The following is a 16,174-nucleotide window of genomic DNA, read 5'->3' as shown; positions in this document are numbered from 1 at the left end:
CACCTATAGCCAAGCCTGTTGTCTAAACATGAAACATGGCTCTGGTTGTTTTATTGGTTTCATTGGTTTGTGCTCTGTTTTGTTTTGCCATTCCCCTGTTCTCGGTATCCTACCTTGTGATACATCAGGCTGTATGTCCCTACCTGAGGGATTCATGGTAAAGCTATCATAGAGCTAAGCTTATGGGGGTTGAGGATGAATAAAGCTCCTCCAGATGGTTTGGGTTTGCGCAAAGATCTCGGATAGGGAGGAAGCAGGGTAATGCTCAAGTTGTACCTTGAGGAAATACTACAGCCGTGGTTGATCTGGATCAGTTTGTCACTAAGGATATTATACAGATCAACGAGAAAGAAGCCGTGTTGCCATTAACTCAAGAGTTTCCTAATTTCTACAATAAGGAGGACCTTGCCTTGCCTAGTGAACTACAGCCATTTTCAGAGAAAGTCTCCTTCATGACTGCCATTGACTATATCGTTTATGAGAAGAGTGATATTTTCATGTCGTCTCATGGCGGAAATCATGGGCTCTGAGTTGTGATTTTTATGTCATATATGATTGATGTTTGGCTGACGAACCTGATGCCATTGCACCTTGCCGTGAGTGCAATCTTGCTGCTGTCTTCACCGAACTGCTCCAGTCTAGCTGACCTTGACCATTCAGAATGAATATTTGAGAAGGATACAAGTGTTTGGATGCCTTGTTCACTGCTGCAGGAGGATCTCGGGTCTGACTGATACCATCCGTGGTGCTAAGGAAGCTCAGAGGAGCAATAGTCGCGAGTTTCGTCTCCGGCGACGCCCACTGAAGAAGTCCAATGGTTCTCTCTTCAGAATCACACCCGCCTACATGCCTTCACTTTTGGTTTTCAAAATGCCCATTAAACGCATCCTTCATCATTCTATCTTTCATACCCATTCTTTTCATACCCACTGACCATCTCTCTATACTCATATCAAATCTCTCATTCCATACCCCACCATACCCGTTCTTCGTACCCATTCTTTTCATGCCCACTGATCATCTCTCTATACTCATATCTAACCCATTTCCCATCACCATTTTATACCCATTAAATCTTTCACGTCCCTATTCATATTTCCACCATGCCGATACTCATTAGATGCCCACCAAACTTGAAATCTTTTCTTGGTCAATGCTGGGTTTGTAGCAGAACTTGTGGAAGGAAATTCAGACATGGCTGGGAGAGAAGAGATTTATTAAAGTGTTCCGCTATCCTTAAGCTCTCAAATCGGTTTGGAAAGCTAAAGGTTGTCAATGGTTTGTGTTCAGAGGGGTTGGATGAATGTCGATATGGGTGTGATTGTGTGTGAATCATATGGTTCACGCTTAAGTTATATCTCGTTATCGTCTGAGATGCTTGCTGAAGTTGATAGTGCTGGCGAAGCCTTTGGGAAGCAACAGGATACTGAGCATGCAGTTGACAGTTCATGGAAAGGGGAATATTTGCCTAGAAAGTATGTGAGGATTATGATTTTTACTACCTGAACCATTGGGAATGACTCCATTGAATCCAACAGCATCTCCATCAAAGGCATCGTGCGCTTCTACAATGAGAAGCAGCGCCATGTCATCACCACACAAATGGAACACAAGTGTGTTCGTGACTCTCGCCCTCATTTACAACAGGAAGGTTTTGAGATCACATATATGTTTGCATGGTCTGGTGGGTATGTTAATATTGATTTAATGCAGTCCGCAAATCAGTCCGATACTGGGCTCATGTCGGTGATGACGGTTGAAGAAATAAGGAATATATGTGGTGAATTAGGTGTTCTGTCTTATACTGATGTGGCTCAAGCTTTTGGCAAGGTTCCCGTTGATGTACAGAAGATGAGAAAAATGAATTTAAGGTCACGTATAGTGTTCCATTATTACCCTTGCACGGATATTTGACGTAAGTGTTATGAAGATAAAGCCAAAGGGAAGCTGCACCACATTCATATGAAGACAGCTCACGGGAAAGCACTCGTGGCATGGCCACCTTTGACCCAAGTGTCATTTTCCCCATCTTATCATCTTTAATTTTTTTTTAAAAAGCAGTTTCCATATTCTCTTTTCTCAAATAATTTTCCGAATTCTTTTTATTCAAATAATATTTTGAGTGTTTTAGTAATCTTAACTCCAAGTTTTTTTGTTCATTCGTAGAATTTTAGGTTTCAAAAATCCACTTTCTAATAAAATTCATCGTCATTTTCCTCGGCATGCAATTTTCATGATTTCAATAATTTTAAAACGTTTTGAAATAAAACATGAATTCAATTTTGTAATTCCAATTAATGGAACTTATGAAATTAATTCATGCAATATAAAATGGGCTTTGGTGGGGGCCCTACATATGAGATTTCAAGATTGATTAACTGATTGTTTGCTTCATTGGCCACATGTGATCGATTTACTCTATTCCTTGATATGCGCTTAATTATATATGTTCATTGTTCACTAACCATGTTTCATGATAGCGCGTTCGTGATTGCCGCCCAGGTACGCATCTATTCATATTTTGCTCATTCTTTATATGTGTTTTGCTTCTCATATTGTGCATGATCGATTTGAGTATTCATCGATTTTCTTGTTGACTGCCACGTCAGCTTCATTCTATTAGTAGAGACCCGACATTAGGGACTTAGAGGGGTGCTACGGTCCGTACCGTACCTTCCCGATAAGTAACCTGACCCCCGAACCCGATCCGGTTTTTAACAGACCACCTTTTCCAAAACAAGGAGTCACATTTAGGGTTTTTCTTTCTTATTTTGTTTACCCTTTAAAAATAAAACAAAAATAAGTGGCGACTCCAAATCATTTTCTTAATCGAATAAAAATCAATTTTTCAAATAAAAATCGAGCTCGCCATCGAGTGGGAAACGCATTGAGATGAGCCGAAATGCGGAGTCTACAATATGTTTGAAATCTCAGTACAGAAGTTATTGTCCTGTGGAAGCAGTGTCTTGGGAAGAGTCCTCTTCTAAGGTCCGGAATTTTGGTATAAAGTGGCTCCTTCTCAAGACCCAAACATGAGGATTCATGCTTAAGAGCTCAAGCTTTTGACTGGTCCACTAGAGGTCTGGCTGCATAATTTTAGAGATTTTAATTTAAAAAATTTCTCTAGAATGGGCTACTATCCAGAAACATTACAAAGAGGTTTGGAAGTGATTCGAGTGAGTGCTTTTAGCTTGTAGAGCTCTTGTTGGTAGTACTAATAGCAGAAGAGGTAGGTATGAAGGCATCCATGTTTCATGGACATGCAGATAACTCAAGAATATGTTTAAAGATTGGAGCTCAAATTCAAATAATACAACACTATGGCGTAAGAGCCATATGACAGGATTTGTCTATATATTGGAGATCAAGGATGAGATGCACTAAGTATCAATGTTAATGGAGAGTAATGTGGAAGATGTATTATTTTTACATACCAAGCTAGGTGACATTTTGTAATCTGTCTTCTTATGATGGAACCCACTTGATATATATTAGACATATAATTCAATATGACTGATCTACGTAGATTTTACAAAATAGAGAGTGAACAAAGTTGCATCATTGTTTAATAATGAATAATAATAATTTTTAACAATATTTTATTTACAATGAATAATGAATAAAATTTAATTTTTTTAACATATAAATTAATCAAGTTTTTCATTTCATGTACACATTTAATATTGACTTACAAACTTAATATTTTAGAATATTTTGATTTAATCTGTGATCAATTAAATCGATTATTTTTAAATTCAAAATTATTCTTAAAAATTAATTATTTTATTAAAAATTTAAAATATTAATTATGTCTCGCTTAATTTATAATTTATTTATCTAAATTTGAAAAAACATAGTTATGTGTATAGAAGAAATAGTAAAGTCGTAACTCATAATATATTAATTTTGATATATTATTTTTTTCAATGATTGGATCTATTTTTTAAGTTCCAAATTATTTTTAAAAATTGTTAAACTTATTAATAAATTCAATACAAAGTGACATTTAATTTGAAGTTTATTTTTATAGTGAGAAAATTTATATGAATATAATTATGTGCAATAAAAAATAGAGCCATTATGAATAAATTTTTATTCATCGGTTCACTATTTGATTTTCAAAAATTACTAGATTCATTAATAAATCCAATACATAAAGTCTTGTTTAATTTTGAGTTTATTTGGTTAGAAAAAATAAATAAAAATAAGGATTCCATGTAATAGAAAAATAATAAAATTATTTAAGACCAAATTTTGTCCATAAATTTCTAATATTAATTAGTTTACTATTTGAATTTTAAATTATTTTAGACTCCCCAAACTCTATTCTTAACTCATGCAAGTGTATTAGCATATGGGCGTTATTCCATGTGCACATAGTGTCACTTTCACAAAGAGGTATGATAGGAGAGCCCCCTCAACATCCATTATAGGTAGTCATCCATGTCTTATGGGCATCTGAAAAAGTCATCCATGCATGTTTTATAGGCATCCAGATAACCCAAGAATATGTTTGAAGATTGGTGCCCAAATTCAAATGATATGGTATTGTGATGTAAGAGATATATGGGAAGGATATGGATATGTCAATATATTAGAGATCAAGAGCGAGATGCACCATGTGTCATGTTAGTGGGGAGACTGACATTTTCTAATTAGTAGACGTATGATGGAATGCATTGGGGGGGGGGGGGGGGGTTGTTGGTGGAAGGAGGGAGGGGGTGGACTCACATTTTCTAATTAGTAGACGTATGATGGAATGCATTGTGGGTGGGTGGGGGGTGGGGGGAAGGAGGGAGGGGGTGGACTTCACTTCATAAATAAGATTAAATAGCTCATATAGCCGTAAATTTTATAGAATTAGGCCAAAACCTACTGCTTAAAAGGCCTTAGGCATAACGTGACATATATTAGACATGTGATTTAATATGATTGATTCACATGGATTTTACAAAATAAGATATGAACAAAGTCGCATTGTTGTTTCTTGGTTGTATTTAATCATGTTTATGCTAAAGACATAAAAATAATTTATTTTATAGTATTAAAAAATCACTTTTTTGTGACAATTAATTAAACATGACCATATAGCTAGCCACATAACTCTTATTTGCTTATAAATAAATAATTCTTTCATTTTCAAGATTGATGTTCCATTTCTTTTGTATATTAATCTCATTTATTTATATTTTTCATTTCTTTTATACTTTTGTTCACAATTCAAATTTAATCACATATTTTAAGGTAAAGATTTAAAATAAGATATGATAATATACAATAGAATTTTTGTAACCCATATAAAAATTACCAACAAAAAGTTAAAAGAAGCTTTCACAAAAGTCCTTATTTTGAAAACTCTTTTTGAATTAGCCGTCATTGTTATATGTGGAGGACTTTTCTCAATAGTACGGTAATTTAAAAAAGTAATGCTTAAATTATTGTAGTAGAAGAAGTTATTACAAATATATGGTAGTTTTTGCCACCTAGGAGAGAGGAGAGAGGGTGAACGGATAATTTTTTTTTTAAATCAAAATCATTTTTTCAAATTTCAAAAGATTTCGTCTCTTCAAGAGACGAGTTACATGAAAAAAATATATATATATTTTTTTAAAAATTCCCCATTTATTAAAAAACAAAATCCTTAATGGAACTCGTCTCTTGAAGAGACGAGTTCCATGAAAAATATATATATATATATTTAAAAAAATTCCTAAATTATAAAATAAATAAAAAATAAAAAAACAATTCCTCAAGGGAACTCGTCTCTTAAAGAGATGAGTTCCATTAATATATATATATATATATATTTAAAAAAAATTCCCAAATTATAAAAATAAAAAAAAAACAATTCCTCAAGGGAACTCGTCTCTTCAAGAGATGAGTTCCATGAATATATATATATATATTTAAAAAAATTCTCAAATTTAAAAAAAAAAAAAAAAATTCCTCAAGGGAACTTTGTTATTAGGAGTGGTTAGATGGCAAAGAAAAGAAAATCACCCCACCACCATATATTTAAGAGATTTGAGAGCAAAACATGTGGTCCCCACATTAAATAGGTTTGGGAGCAAAACATATGGCTGCATGCATAAGAGAGAGGATGGAAGGATATTTGAGTGGAGGAAAAGTTAAGGAAAAATATGGGTATTACGCATGAGAGAGAATAAGAAGACGTTTGAGTGGTAAAAGAAAATTCCTCAAGGAACTCGTGTCTTCAAGAGACGAGTTCCATTAAAAAAATATATATATATATAAAAAATTTCTAAATTATTAAAAAAAAAAAAAACAATTCCTCAAGGGAACTCGTCTCTTCAAGAGATGAGTTCCCATGAAAAAAAATATTTTTTTTAAAAAAAATTCTCAAATTAAAAAAAAAAAAAAAAAAAACAATTCCTCAAGACGAGTTCCCATGAAAAAAAATATATTTTTTTTTAAAAAATCCCAAATTAAAAAAAAAAAAAAAAAAAAAAAAAAAAAAAAAAACAATTCCTCAAGGGAACTCGTCTCTTCAAGAGACGAGTTCCCATGAAAGAAAAATATTTTTTTTTCAAATTCCCAAATTATAAAAAAAAAAAAAAAAAAAAAAAAAAAAAATTCCTCAAGGGAACTCGTCTCTTCAAGAGACAAGTTCCCATTAAAAAAAAAATTCCCAAATTATTATAAAAAAAAATTTTAAAAAACGATTCCTCAAGAGACGAGTTCCCTTGAGGAATTTTTTTTTAAAAAATATATTTTTTTCATGGGAACTCGTCTCTTGAAGAGACGAGTTCCTCGAGGAATTTTTTTTTTTTTTTAATTTGGGAATTTTTTTTTAAATATATATATTTTTTTTCATGTAACTCGTCTCTTGAAGAAACGATTTCCCTTTTAAAATTTTTTGAAATTTGAAAAGATGATTTTGGTTTAAAAAAAAATTTATCCGTTCACCCTCTCTCCTCTCTCCATCTCCTCTCTCATAGGTGGCAAAAACTACCATATATTTGTAATAACTTTTTTTACTACAATAATTTAAACATAACTTTTTTAAATTACCAAAAAAGTCCTATATGTGGATAGATTTGAGGCTGCTTTGGTATTGTTTGTGGTTTTATTGAAATTTGTTCTAAACTTCAAAAGTTTTTTCCCTTTTGGATTTTGCCATGGTTTTGTTGGACTTTATTGTATGCTTTGGGCTCCTTCATTTGAAAAAGTTGGTTCACCAACAACTAATTGTTGTCCTATCTAAGAATTGATGAAAAAACCAAAAAGGAAAAAAAAAAAAAAAAAAAGGCAACTAAAGATAAGAACGGGAGTGTGTAGCTGTCAGAGTACTGTGTTCATTTATTAGAAGGGAGACCTGAGAATAATTTTCTTGCTTTTTTTTTTTCTTTGACATGGGAAGGTGCAAGGAAACTTGTTTTTTTTTTTGACTTGGGAAGGTGCAAGGATGCTTGAAAGTGGAATCCTAGATGGTCCTCCGTCAACTGGTGTTCTTCTGAACCATTTTCCCACTCAAAGCACACTCATTTTTTTCTCCTCTCCCTCAGTCTATTTAAAGGTCGAGGAAGGCACAACAATTTCTCTACAACCTCACAAGATGGTGTTTCACAAGGTTTCTCCCACCATTTGCATTCTTCTTTCAGTTTTACTTCTCTTCCTTTCTCAGGAAACCCTATCGCGGGAATTGATCCAAGTTGCTCCATATGGTAAGTACTTTTCCTCAATCATGGTCATGGGGTTTCCGGTTATTGTACCTACTTTATGCAGACCTGCAAAAGTTATTTCTTGTTTGGGTTCTTGCAGAAGATAAAACTGTACACTTGGATGGCGGGATATCTCCAAGCTGCTCCCCACATGCCCATCATGGTCACGTGACGTGTCGACATCCTGCCCATATCGTCGGTTCCCCTCCCACCTAGTAATCTGGCTGATGCCCTAATGTTTCGGCCATCAGTTACTGGTCGATCTAAATGGGAACAACAAGAAATGATTTCCTCTGCTGTTGTTATGGCTTCCAAGAGAAGACTAAAATATATTTTCATGTAATGAATAAAATGTGTGTTGCTTTCAGCATAGGTAGATTGGTTGGACTAGAAGCCAACCTCCCCAAATGTTTCTGAAATAAATGTGATAGATATGAATGAGAAACAATGTGCGAAATCAAGATAGATTGGAGGCATCTCCAAGAGCATATTAGTGATAATACAGACTTTGAAATAGTGTCGATTACTAATCTACTTGATCCGGGTTGTTGCAGGTATTAAGATAACAGTAAACTTGTTTTGAATGCAATGAAAAATTAGAAATAAGATTGTTTTCAATCATCATTCAGTCTTGCTTGTGAACTGCAAAGCTGCTCAAGCAACAAGGCTCAAGAAATGCCAGCTTGAATCATGGAAGGCTCCAAAATAATCATCTGAAACTGTCTTGATTGCAAATTCACGCGTGAACTTTCTAACAGCCAAGATATGCCTTGAGGAATCAACAAGAGTTGAGCTCCTAAACTCTGATACATGCTGTTCATATGTCCTAAAGCTGTCTCCAAACAACACAATATTATTCAAACGCTCTGTTCTCCAATTCGCCTGTACAAGATTATCGTATGACTCTGCCTCACATTGTGGCATGAAGAACAGTGAGGCTTTGAAGCTTGTCGCCAACCTTGCTCATTGACTGATAGAATAGAACAACCCAGGGCTTCCAACACTCTAGATTTTATGGCGGAAAGAATTGGATCAAATACCTCTATGTCCCCAATCCAACTGAAGTTTCATTTCAGCAAGATTGATAGGCTAAGATGCAATCGAGGGGGTTCATATAATTCAATGCTGCCTATACCATGTACAACCATCTGCATCTTTAATTTAGATCCCAGAACCCTCAAAAAAGCGTCCAACATGTGAGGAGTTTGGACTTGATCCAAAAGAACATGATGATGATGATGATGCTAAATAAATAAAATAATAATGGTGTTCCCGTGTATCACTACATCCAATATACTATTACTATAATGGCAATGTCATTCCTATTTGTCGCTACCGTTATTCTGGAATTATCACAAATGTATGGTCAAAAAATTATTTATAATAAATAAACGAGAAGGTAAGTAAATATTGAATCTTAGAAACGGTTGATCGAGGCCAGAGTTTGACTCTATGTCCTTAAGACGAATTTGTCCCACACTAGTGCTTATGGTTTGTTGACAATCATCTTCCAAATCACAAGAAACAACGAATCACTTGATGACTTGAACTCTCTTGAATACCAAGCACTTGGAAGAAAGGAGAAGAAGTGCAGAGAATTGATGATGGAATGAATGAGAAATGTCATGGGGGAGGGGGGGCCCTATTTATAGGTTTTCTGGTGACTCTTAGAAGAGATGTGTCTTAAATACTTGACATATCCTTTGACACAAGTTGTGTCCATTAGGAAGAGTTGTGTCTAATTGAAACGATATGTCTTAATTTCCATTCACCTATAAATATCCTAACAATCCCCCACATGAATGAAAATTGACTTAAAAAAGGCAAATGGAAAACTAAACAATCAAGAGAGTACAAAATTGGAAAGTGATTGCATCAGGATAGGTAGTTTGTAGCTTTGAACCTTCCTTAGTGAAATACTATCGGATTTACTAGCTAATCAGTGAATGTGATGTCTTGAACTGTTCAACTATTGATGTAAATCAAGACAATAGTATTCACACAATTCCTTTCCGAATAACCAATGATTCTCACGATTGTGTTTATTTTAGCCCTGAACGATTCCCGGTTTAATGAGTGCTTTAGAGAATTTCAGCCTTAAAAATTCTCATAGAAACGGCCCCATTTCACACTCACATTGGTGATTCCTATGGCGAGTATTCTACCATACTCCACTTGAACTCTTTCAAATTATTAGAATCATTAAAAGCATAGCTTATCCTAAACACATTTTGTATAGCACTAGTTCACCATAGGAATGGGTGGGAATTTATTTTTCCCTAGTGCTCTTCACAGAGTATTTCATAATTTAGTTGTCCTCATTGAACCTAGATCTTGGGATCTCCAATCAGCTAGGTTGGGTTTCCATTATGAAACTCTTTAGTGATAGGCCTTAATCCCATTCCTCTCGATGAGCAGTTTACTTGATCTCTAGACAATCCTTTAGTTAGTGGATCCACCAGGTTGTCCTTTAACTTAACGTAATCAATGGAAATAATTCCATTTGCAAGTAACTGTCTTATAGTATTATGTCTGCGACGGATGTGTCGAGACTTACCATTGTACATGCTATTTTGTGTCCTTCCAATCGCTGATTGGCTATCACAATGTATACATATTGCAGGCATTGGGTTTGGCCAACATGGAATGTCTTCTAGAAAATTATGAATTCATTCTGCTTCTTCCCCTGCTTTTATCTAAAGCAATAAATTCAGATTCCATCGTTGATCTTGCAATACATGTTTGTTTAGATGACTTCCATGATATCACAGCGCCACCAATTGTGAATACATATCCACTTGTGGACTTTGAGTCATTCGTACCAAATATCCAATTTGTATCACTATATCCTTCTAGTACGATCGGATACCTTAAATAATGAAGTCCATAGTTTAGGGTGTATCTTAGATATCTAAGAACCCTAATCAACGCCTTCCAATGGTCTTTTCCCGGATTATTAGTGAACTTACTTAGTTTATTAACTGCGTAGGCTATGTATGGATGCGTGCAGTTCATGACATACATTAAACTACCAATGATACGAGAATATTCCAACTGGTCAATTGCTGGACCATTATTTTTAGCTAAATGTAGATTTAAATGTACTGGGGTCTTAATTGGACTATCATCATATTGGTTAAACCATTTAAGAATTTTCTCAATGCAATGACATTGAGAAAATATTAGTCCACTAGATGTCTTAGCTATTTTTATACCTAAGATCACGTCTGTGACACTCATATCTTTCATATCAAAATAACTGGTCAGCCTTTTCTTTGTAACTTTAATGACATCATTATTGCTACCAATAATTAACATATCATCCACATATAGGCACACAATGACATACTCATTTTGTGTATTCTTTGTATATACACATTTATTACATTCATTAATTTTAAAATCATTTGACAACGTTACTTTGTTAAATTTCTCATGCCATTGTTTTGGTGTTTATTTTAGCCCATATAGGGACTTTATCAGCTTACACACCTTCTTTTCTTGTCCAGGAGCAACAGACCCTTCAGGTTGTTCCATATATATTTCTTCTTCTAACTCACCATTTAAAAAGGTTGTCTTAACATCCATTTGATGAATTTCCAAATTATGCAATGTTGTGATTGCAATTAACACTCTAATAAATGTTATTCTCGTAACTGGTGAATATGTATCAAAGAAATCAAGGCCTTCCTTTTGTTTAAATCCTTTGGCTACAAATCTAGCCTTGTACTTATCTATTGTTCCATCAGGCTTCATCTTTTTCTTGAAGATCCATTTGCAACCCAAAGGTTTATTTCCTGGTGGTAAATCCACCAATTTCCATGTGTGGTTATGCATGATGGATTCAATTTCACTATTGATAGCCTCTTTCCAAAATGGGGCTTTTGGTGTTGACATTGCTTCCTTGAATGTCTTGGGTTCGTTATCTAACATATAAGTTAGATAATCTAGGCCAAAAGACTTTGTCTTCTTGGCTCTCTTACTACGTCTTGGTTCTTCCTCATTTTGATGATTACCATTTGCAGTATCATAAGTTCCCTTATTTGAACTTACTTCTTGCTTTTCTTTACACGGAAAAATATTTTCAAAAAATGATGCATTCCTAGACTCACTCCTCTTCAGGCAAAGTTGTTTGCCAACTCCTCAAAAAAACAGTACCAATGCATAAAGCATGTTTGCCAACTCCTCTTCCTCAGTCACATGTGCTTTATTTTCCTTACTTTATCCTTTCAAGCAACAATCCTTGGCCCTATGGCCTTGCTTACTGCAAATGTAACACTTCCCAGCAAACTTCTTGTATTTGTTCTTCCCTTGACTTAGACCTTCACCAAAGTGCTTTCTCTTTTTATTAGCCTTTGGTTCCACCAAGTTTGCCTTGGACTCCATGGGATCTTTTCCCACTTTCTTCTTAGAGACACGATTATCTTCCTCAATTTTCAGTCTCACAATCAAGTCCTCAAGCCCCATTTCCTTGCGCTTATGTTTCAGATAATTCTTGAAGTCCTTCCAAGATGGTGGTAACTTTTCAACAATTGCTGCAACTTGAAAGGACTCACTTAATTCCATCTTCTCAGCATGTAATTCATGCAAAATTTTGAAGCTCTTGGACTTGGCTTGTCACTGTTTAGGAGTCAACCATTTTGTAATCTAGAAATCTGCCAACTATGAATTTTTCCATGCCAGCATCTTCAGTCTTGTATTTCTTCTCCAAAGACTCCCACAACTCCTTGGTTGTCTTCACTTGACTCTACACATTACACATCGTGTTGTCAAGTCCATTAAGGATGTAATTTTTGCATAGAAAATCTGAATGTTTCCATGCTTCAACTGCTGCCACAATTTGCTTGTTAGTCTCTCCCTCCTTTAAGGTAGGTGCATCTTCATGCAACACTTTGGCCAAGTTAATTGTTGTGAGATAAAACAACATCTTTTGTTGCCACCGCTTGAAGTCCAACCTAGTGAATTTCTCTGGTTTCTCACCATGGGTAGTAGTAGGTGTAACAACAGGGGTATCAATAATATTTGTAAAGGCCATGTTATTAACTGTATTAAAAATACAGATATAAGCAAAAGATTAAAAAAAAAAATTCGTCTTAAGATTGTTATTTTGGAATTATCACAAATGTATGGTCAAATAATTATGTATAATAAATAAACGAGAAGGTAAGTAAATATTGAATCTTACAAACGGTTGATCGAGGCTAGATTTTGACTCTATATCCTTAAGACAAATTTGTCTCGCACTAGTGCTTACAGTTTGTTGACAATCGTCTCCCAGGATACAACGATCACTTTCTTATGATAGTAGCACTCCAAATCACAAGAAACAGCAAATCACTTGATGACTTGAACTCTCTTGAATACCAAACACTTGGAAGAAATGAGAAAAAGTGGAGAGAATTGATGATGGAATGAATGAGAAATGCCATGGGTGGGGGGCTATTTATAGGTATTCTGGTGACTCTTAGAAGAGATGTGTCTTAAATACTTGACATATCCTTTGACACAAATTGTGTCCATTAAGAAGAGTTGTGTCTAATTAAAAAACAGTATGTCTTAATTTTCATTCACCTATAAATATCCCAACAGCTACATCCACAACATGTAATGGAATTCCCGTTTATGACTACATCCACCATAGTGTAGAAAAAAATAAAAGAAAATTTTGTAGATGGGACACAAGTCACACAATCATGTTCCAATACATCACTCAATTTTTGGTGAAAACATCCAAAGCATAGCAAAATCACAACTGTAGAAAAATGAAAGAAAAGCCAATTCAGAAGTGATTCGGGTGAGTGCTTTTAGTCAGTAGCGCTTTTGCTGGTAATACTAATAGTAGAAGAGGTTTTATGAAGAAGCAGTTCATGTTTAGATATCATACGAAAGCACTATTTTCATAGTATTTGTAATTATGTGTTATCCAACAACAAATAAACTTTTGGTATTGATGAATTGCCAAAAAGGACATTTAGAGTTTATTTTATATATATTAGGCATCAATTTTAAAATTAAAAAGAGAACCCCAAATGAGGTGGTGGTGGTAGTACGAACAAGAGACATAATGCTGAGTGGTCCTTCCATCATCTTATTGAATTTTCATAGAGAATTCTACATCCCTCATAAGTGAAATAAAAAAAAACTCGAACACACTATTTGAATCCGTACTTTCCTAAGCTCATTATATTATAGGACGGTACCCATTAAATATTAAGGTGATCCCATGTTATGATACTATAAAAATGGATAAAAGTGTGTCGTCTCATCACAAAACTCATAAACCGCTGGAATTCCAAAATTTTATCCAAACCCAAATGCCCAAACAGTAGACACAAAGTGATTATCCACTTAAAAGAGTAAACCAAGACAATATAAAGGTGATATGAAAAACTCTATAAAATCAGCTGCTAAAAATATTGTAATTTTTGTCTAAGGCAATTGATATGCATTTAAATATTGGGTAATTACACACATTTTGCAAATTCGGTTTTTCTTTTTTTTTCTTTTTCTTTTTTTTCCTTCCTTCTCCTAGACACAAGACACCCAAGGTAACCCACACTTCATCTTTTCTTTCAAGGTATATTAAGAACAATCCCAAAGCAGTAAAGACATATGGGCTATTTGATGGAATAGAAATACAGAAGATTGTTACAGAGAGTTTTCATAAAGCAAGTAGGTTTTTTAGCCCTTAAAGACATTTAAGGACTTGTCCTTGAAAAGAGTTGATCATGAAAGAAGAAATGAGGTATTTTTCAGTAGAAGATTAAAAGAACAGAATCAAGGTTATGTAAGACATGCATGATCCCAGAAACCACTCATGCAAGAGTCTACATTGAAGGATTCATGACTCATTTAGGGTCACTACCCTAATAAAAAAGAAGTGGTATCAAAAGCTGTCAAAAGCACCATAGAATGTCTATATTACCATTGCAAAGAGTGATCTGGAAAGCAATCAACTATGAAAATTTTGGGGGATGATCCTATTTAAGGGGTAACCCTTCCTGTTAATCAGAGGTCTCCCCAGTGATGCAACAGTATCACCAGAAAAAGAAAAACAAAAAAGAAGGAAAACACAATTGTTACATTATTCTTCCATCATTATGGTTAAGGTTGATAGTGATATATCACAAGGTCTTTCCATGTAACCCACTTCCAAATGTGTACTTTCAATTGAAAAGCATAACACAAAATTCAAAAGCACAAAAATATCTCAATCACACCCATATCAAAATCAACAAGTAACAGAGGATGAAGACTTCTAAAACAATCTTCATATTAGCATGGAAGAACACCAAAGTGAAAACATATGGCAACCCAACTGCAAATCCATGAACAAGAAAACCCTATAAGAAACTCAGCAAAAGAATATGAAGGGGGACTTCACCAGTTCTGTTTCCCAAAACTGTTTTTCATTTTTCAAAAATGACATGGAAAAACGCATGTTTGAAATCTCAGTTCAGAAGTTATTGTCCAGTGGAAGAAGTGTCTTGGGAAGAGTCCTTCTCAAGACCCAAACATGAGGATTCAAGCTTAAGAGCTCAAGCTTTTTACTGTTCCACTGGTGGTCTGGCCGCATAATTTTAGAGAGTTTAATTTAAAAAATTTCTCTAGAATGGGCCATTATCCAGAAACATTACAAAGAGGTTTGTGTTCTTCTCAAAGAAACATTTCTGAAAATGAAACTGAACAATTGCTAACAATAATGCATACAATGCATCAAATCTTAAGACAGGTAGGGCATTGATTCTAAAACCAAACGAATCTAGGGGAAATAAACCATTAATGTAACAAAATAAAACCCATAAAAATGAGAGATGAACCTAATAAAACCCTAAAAAATTCACCAGCAGTCCCATAAAAATTAAACATAATTTCATTCATTTATCAATTAATTTAGTTTTCCTCCATTTTCACGGAAACCAAAGGGAGCAACAGCAGCAAATCCAGTCCAATCCAATCCAAACAAAAATCTTAGACATAAACAATAAATGATCCATAATTTAATATAATGGAACAAAAACGGTACCGATTCATTCAACTAGGCGCCTGACAAAGCTATGTTAGCTACAACTGGAGCTGAATCTGACCAGACCAGAATGGAAAAAGAAAATAAGGACGCGTGTGGATTAATTAAGCAAAATGCTATAAAAAAATTAAATTGAGATTTAAAAGGAGAGTATTGGTCATTGGCGGAGTATGTGCAATAATCAAAATTCTTACTTTCCGTGTCTTTCTCAGCAACCGAACAGATCAACAATTAAAATTTTATTCTAAAGCTTGAGATAAATAGAGAATCAAAATCTTACCATTTGCAGTCGACTGATAATTGAAAAACCAGCGGAGGAGGAGCGATGAGCCGGCGGAAGGAGATGAACCGGAGATGGCAGGAGCCAAGCCGACAGCCGCTTTTGTGAACTGTGAGCTCTCAAAAACTAAAACTACTATCTTACCCTTCATTTTAGTGTTTTCCACCCGCCATCACAATTTGCCAC

At 34.6% G+C, this 16,174-nt stretch overlaps 1 protein-coding gene and 1 long non-coding RNA gene across 2 annotated transcripts; one reads left to right on the top strand and one right to left on the bottom strand.

The window, feature by feature from the left end:
- Positions 1-1,311: 1,311 nt before the first annotated feature.
- LOC104877909 (cysteine desulfurase, mitochondrial) lies at positions 1,312-1,914 on the top strand. The gene is made up of 2 exons (XM_019217724.1): positions 1,312-1,475; positions 1,539-1,914. Exons 1-2 carry the CDS (start codon positions 1,312-1,314, stop codon positions 1,912-1,914), a joined length of 540 nt encoding a protein of 179 aa, XP_019073269.1.
- A 5,479-nt stretch (positions 1,915-7,393) lies between these two features.
- Positions 7,394-16,128, bottom strand: LOC100854452 (protein SENSITIVITY TO RED LIGHT REDUCED 1). The gene is made up of 3 exons (XR_784878.3): positions 15,989-16,128; positions 15,709-15,764; positions 7,394-8,858 (listed from the first exon to the last, which is right to left on the bottom strand). It is a non-coding gene; the product is annotated as a protein SENSITIVITY TO RED LIGHT REDUCED 1 (long non-coding RNA).
- Between the last annotated feature and the right edge of the window lie 46 nt (positions 16,129-16,174).

The sequence above is a fragment of the Vitis vinifera genome, chromosome 13, assembly GCF_030704535.1.
Source record: "Vitis vinifera cultivar Pinot Noir 40024 chromosome 13, ASM3070453v1".
Classification (NCBI taxonomy): domain Eukaryota; kingdom Viridiplantae; phylum Streptophyta; class Magnoliopsida; order Vitales; family Vitaceae; genus Vitis; species Vitis vinifera.
Note: the sequence above shows the minus strand (reverse complement) of the source record. Positions and strands in the feature narration are given on the sequence as shown.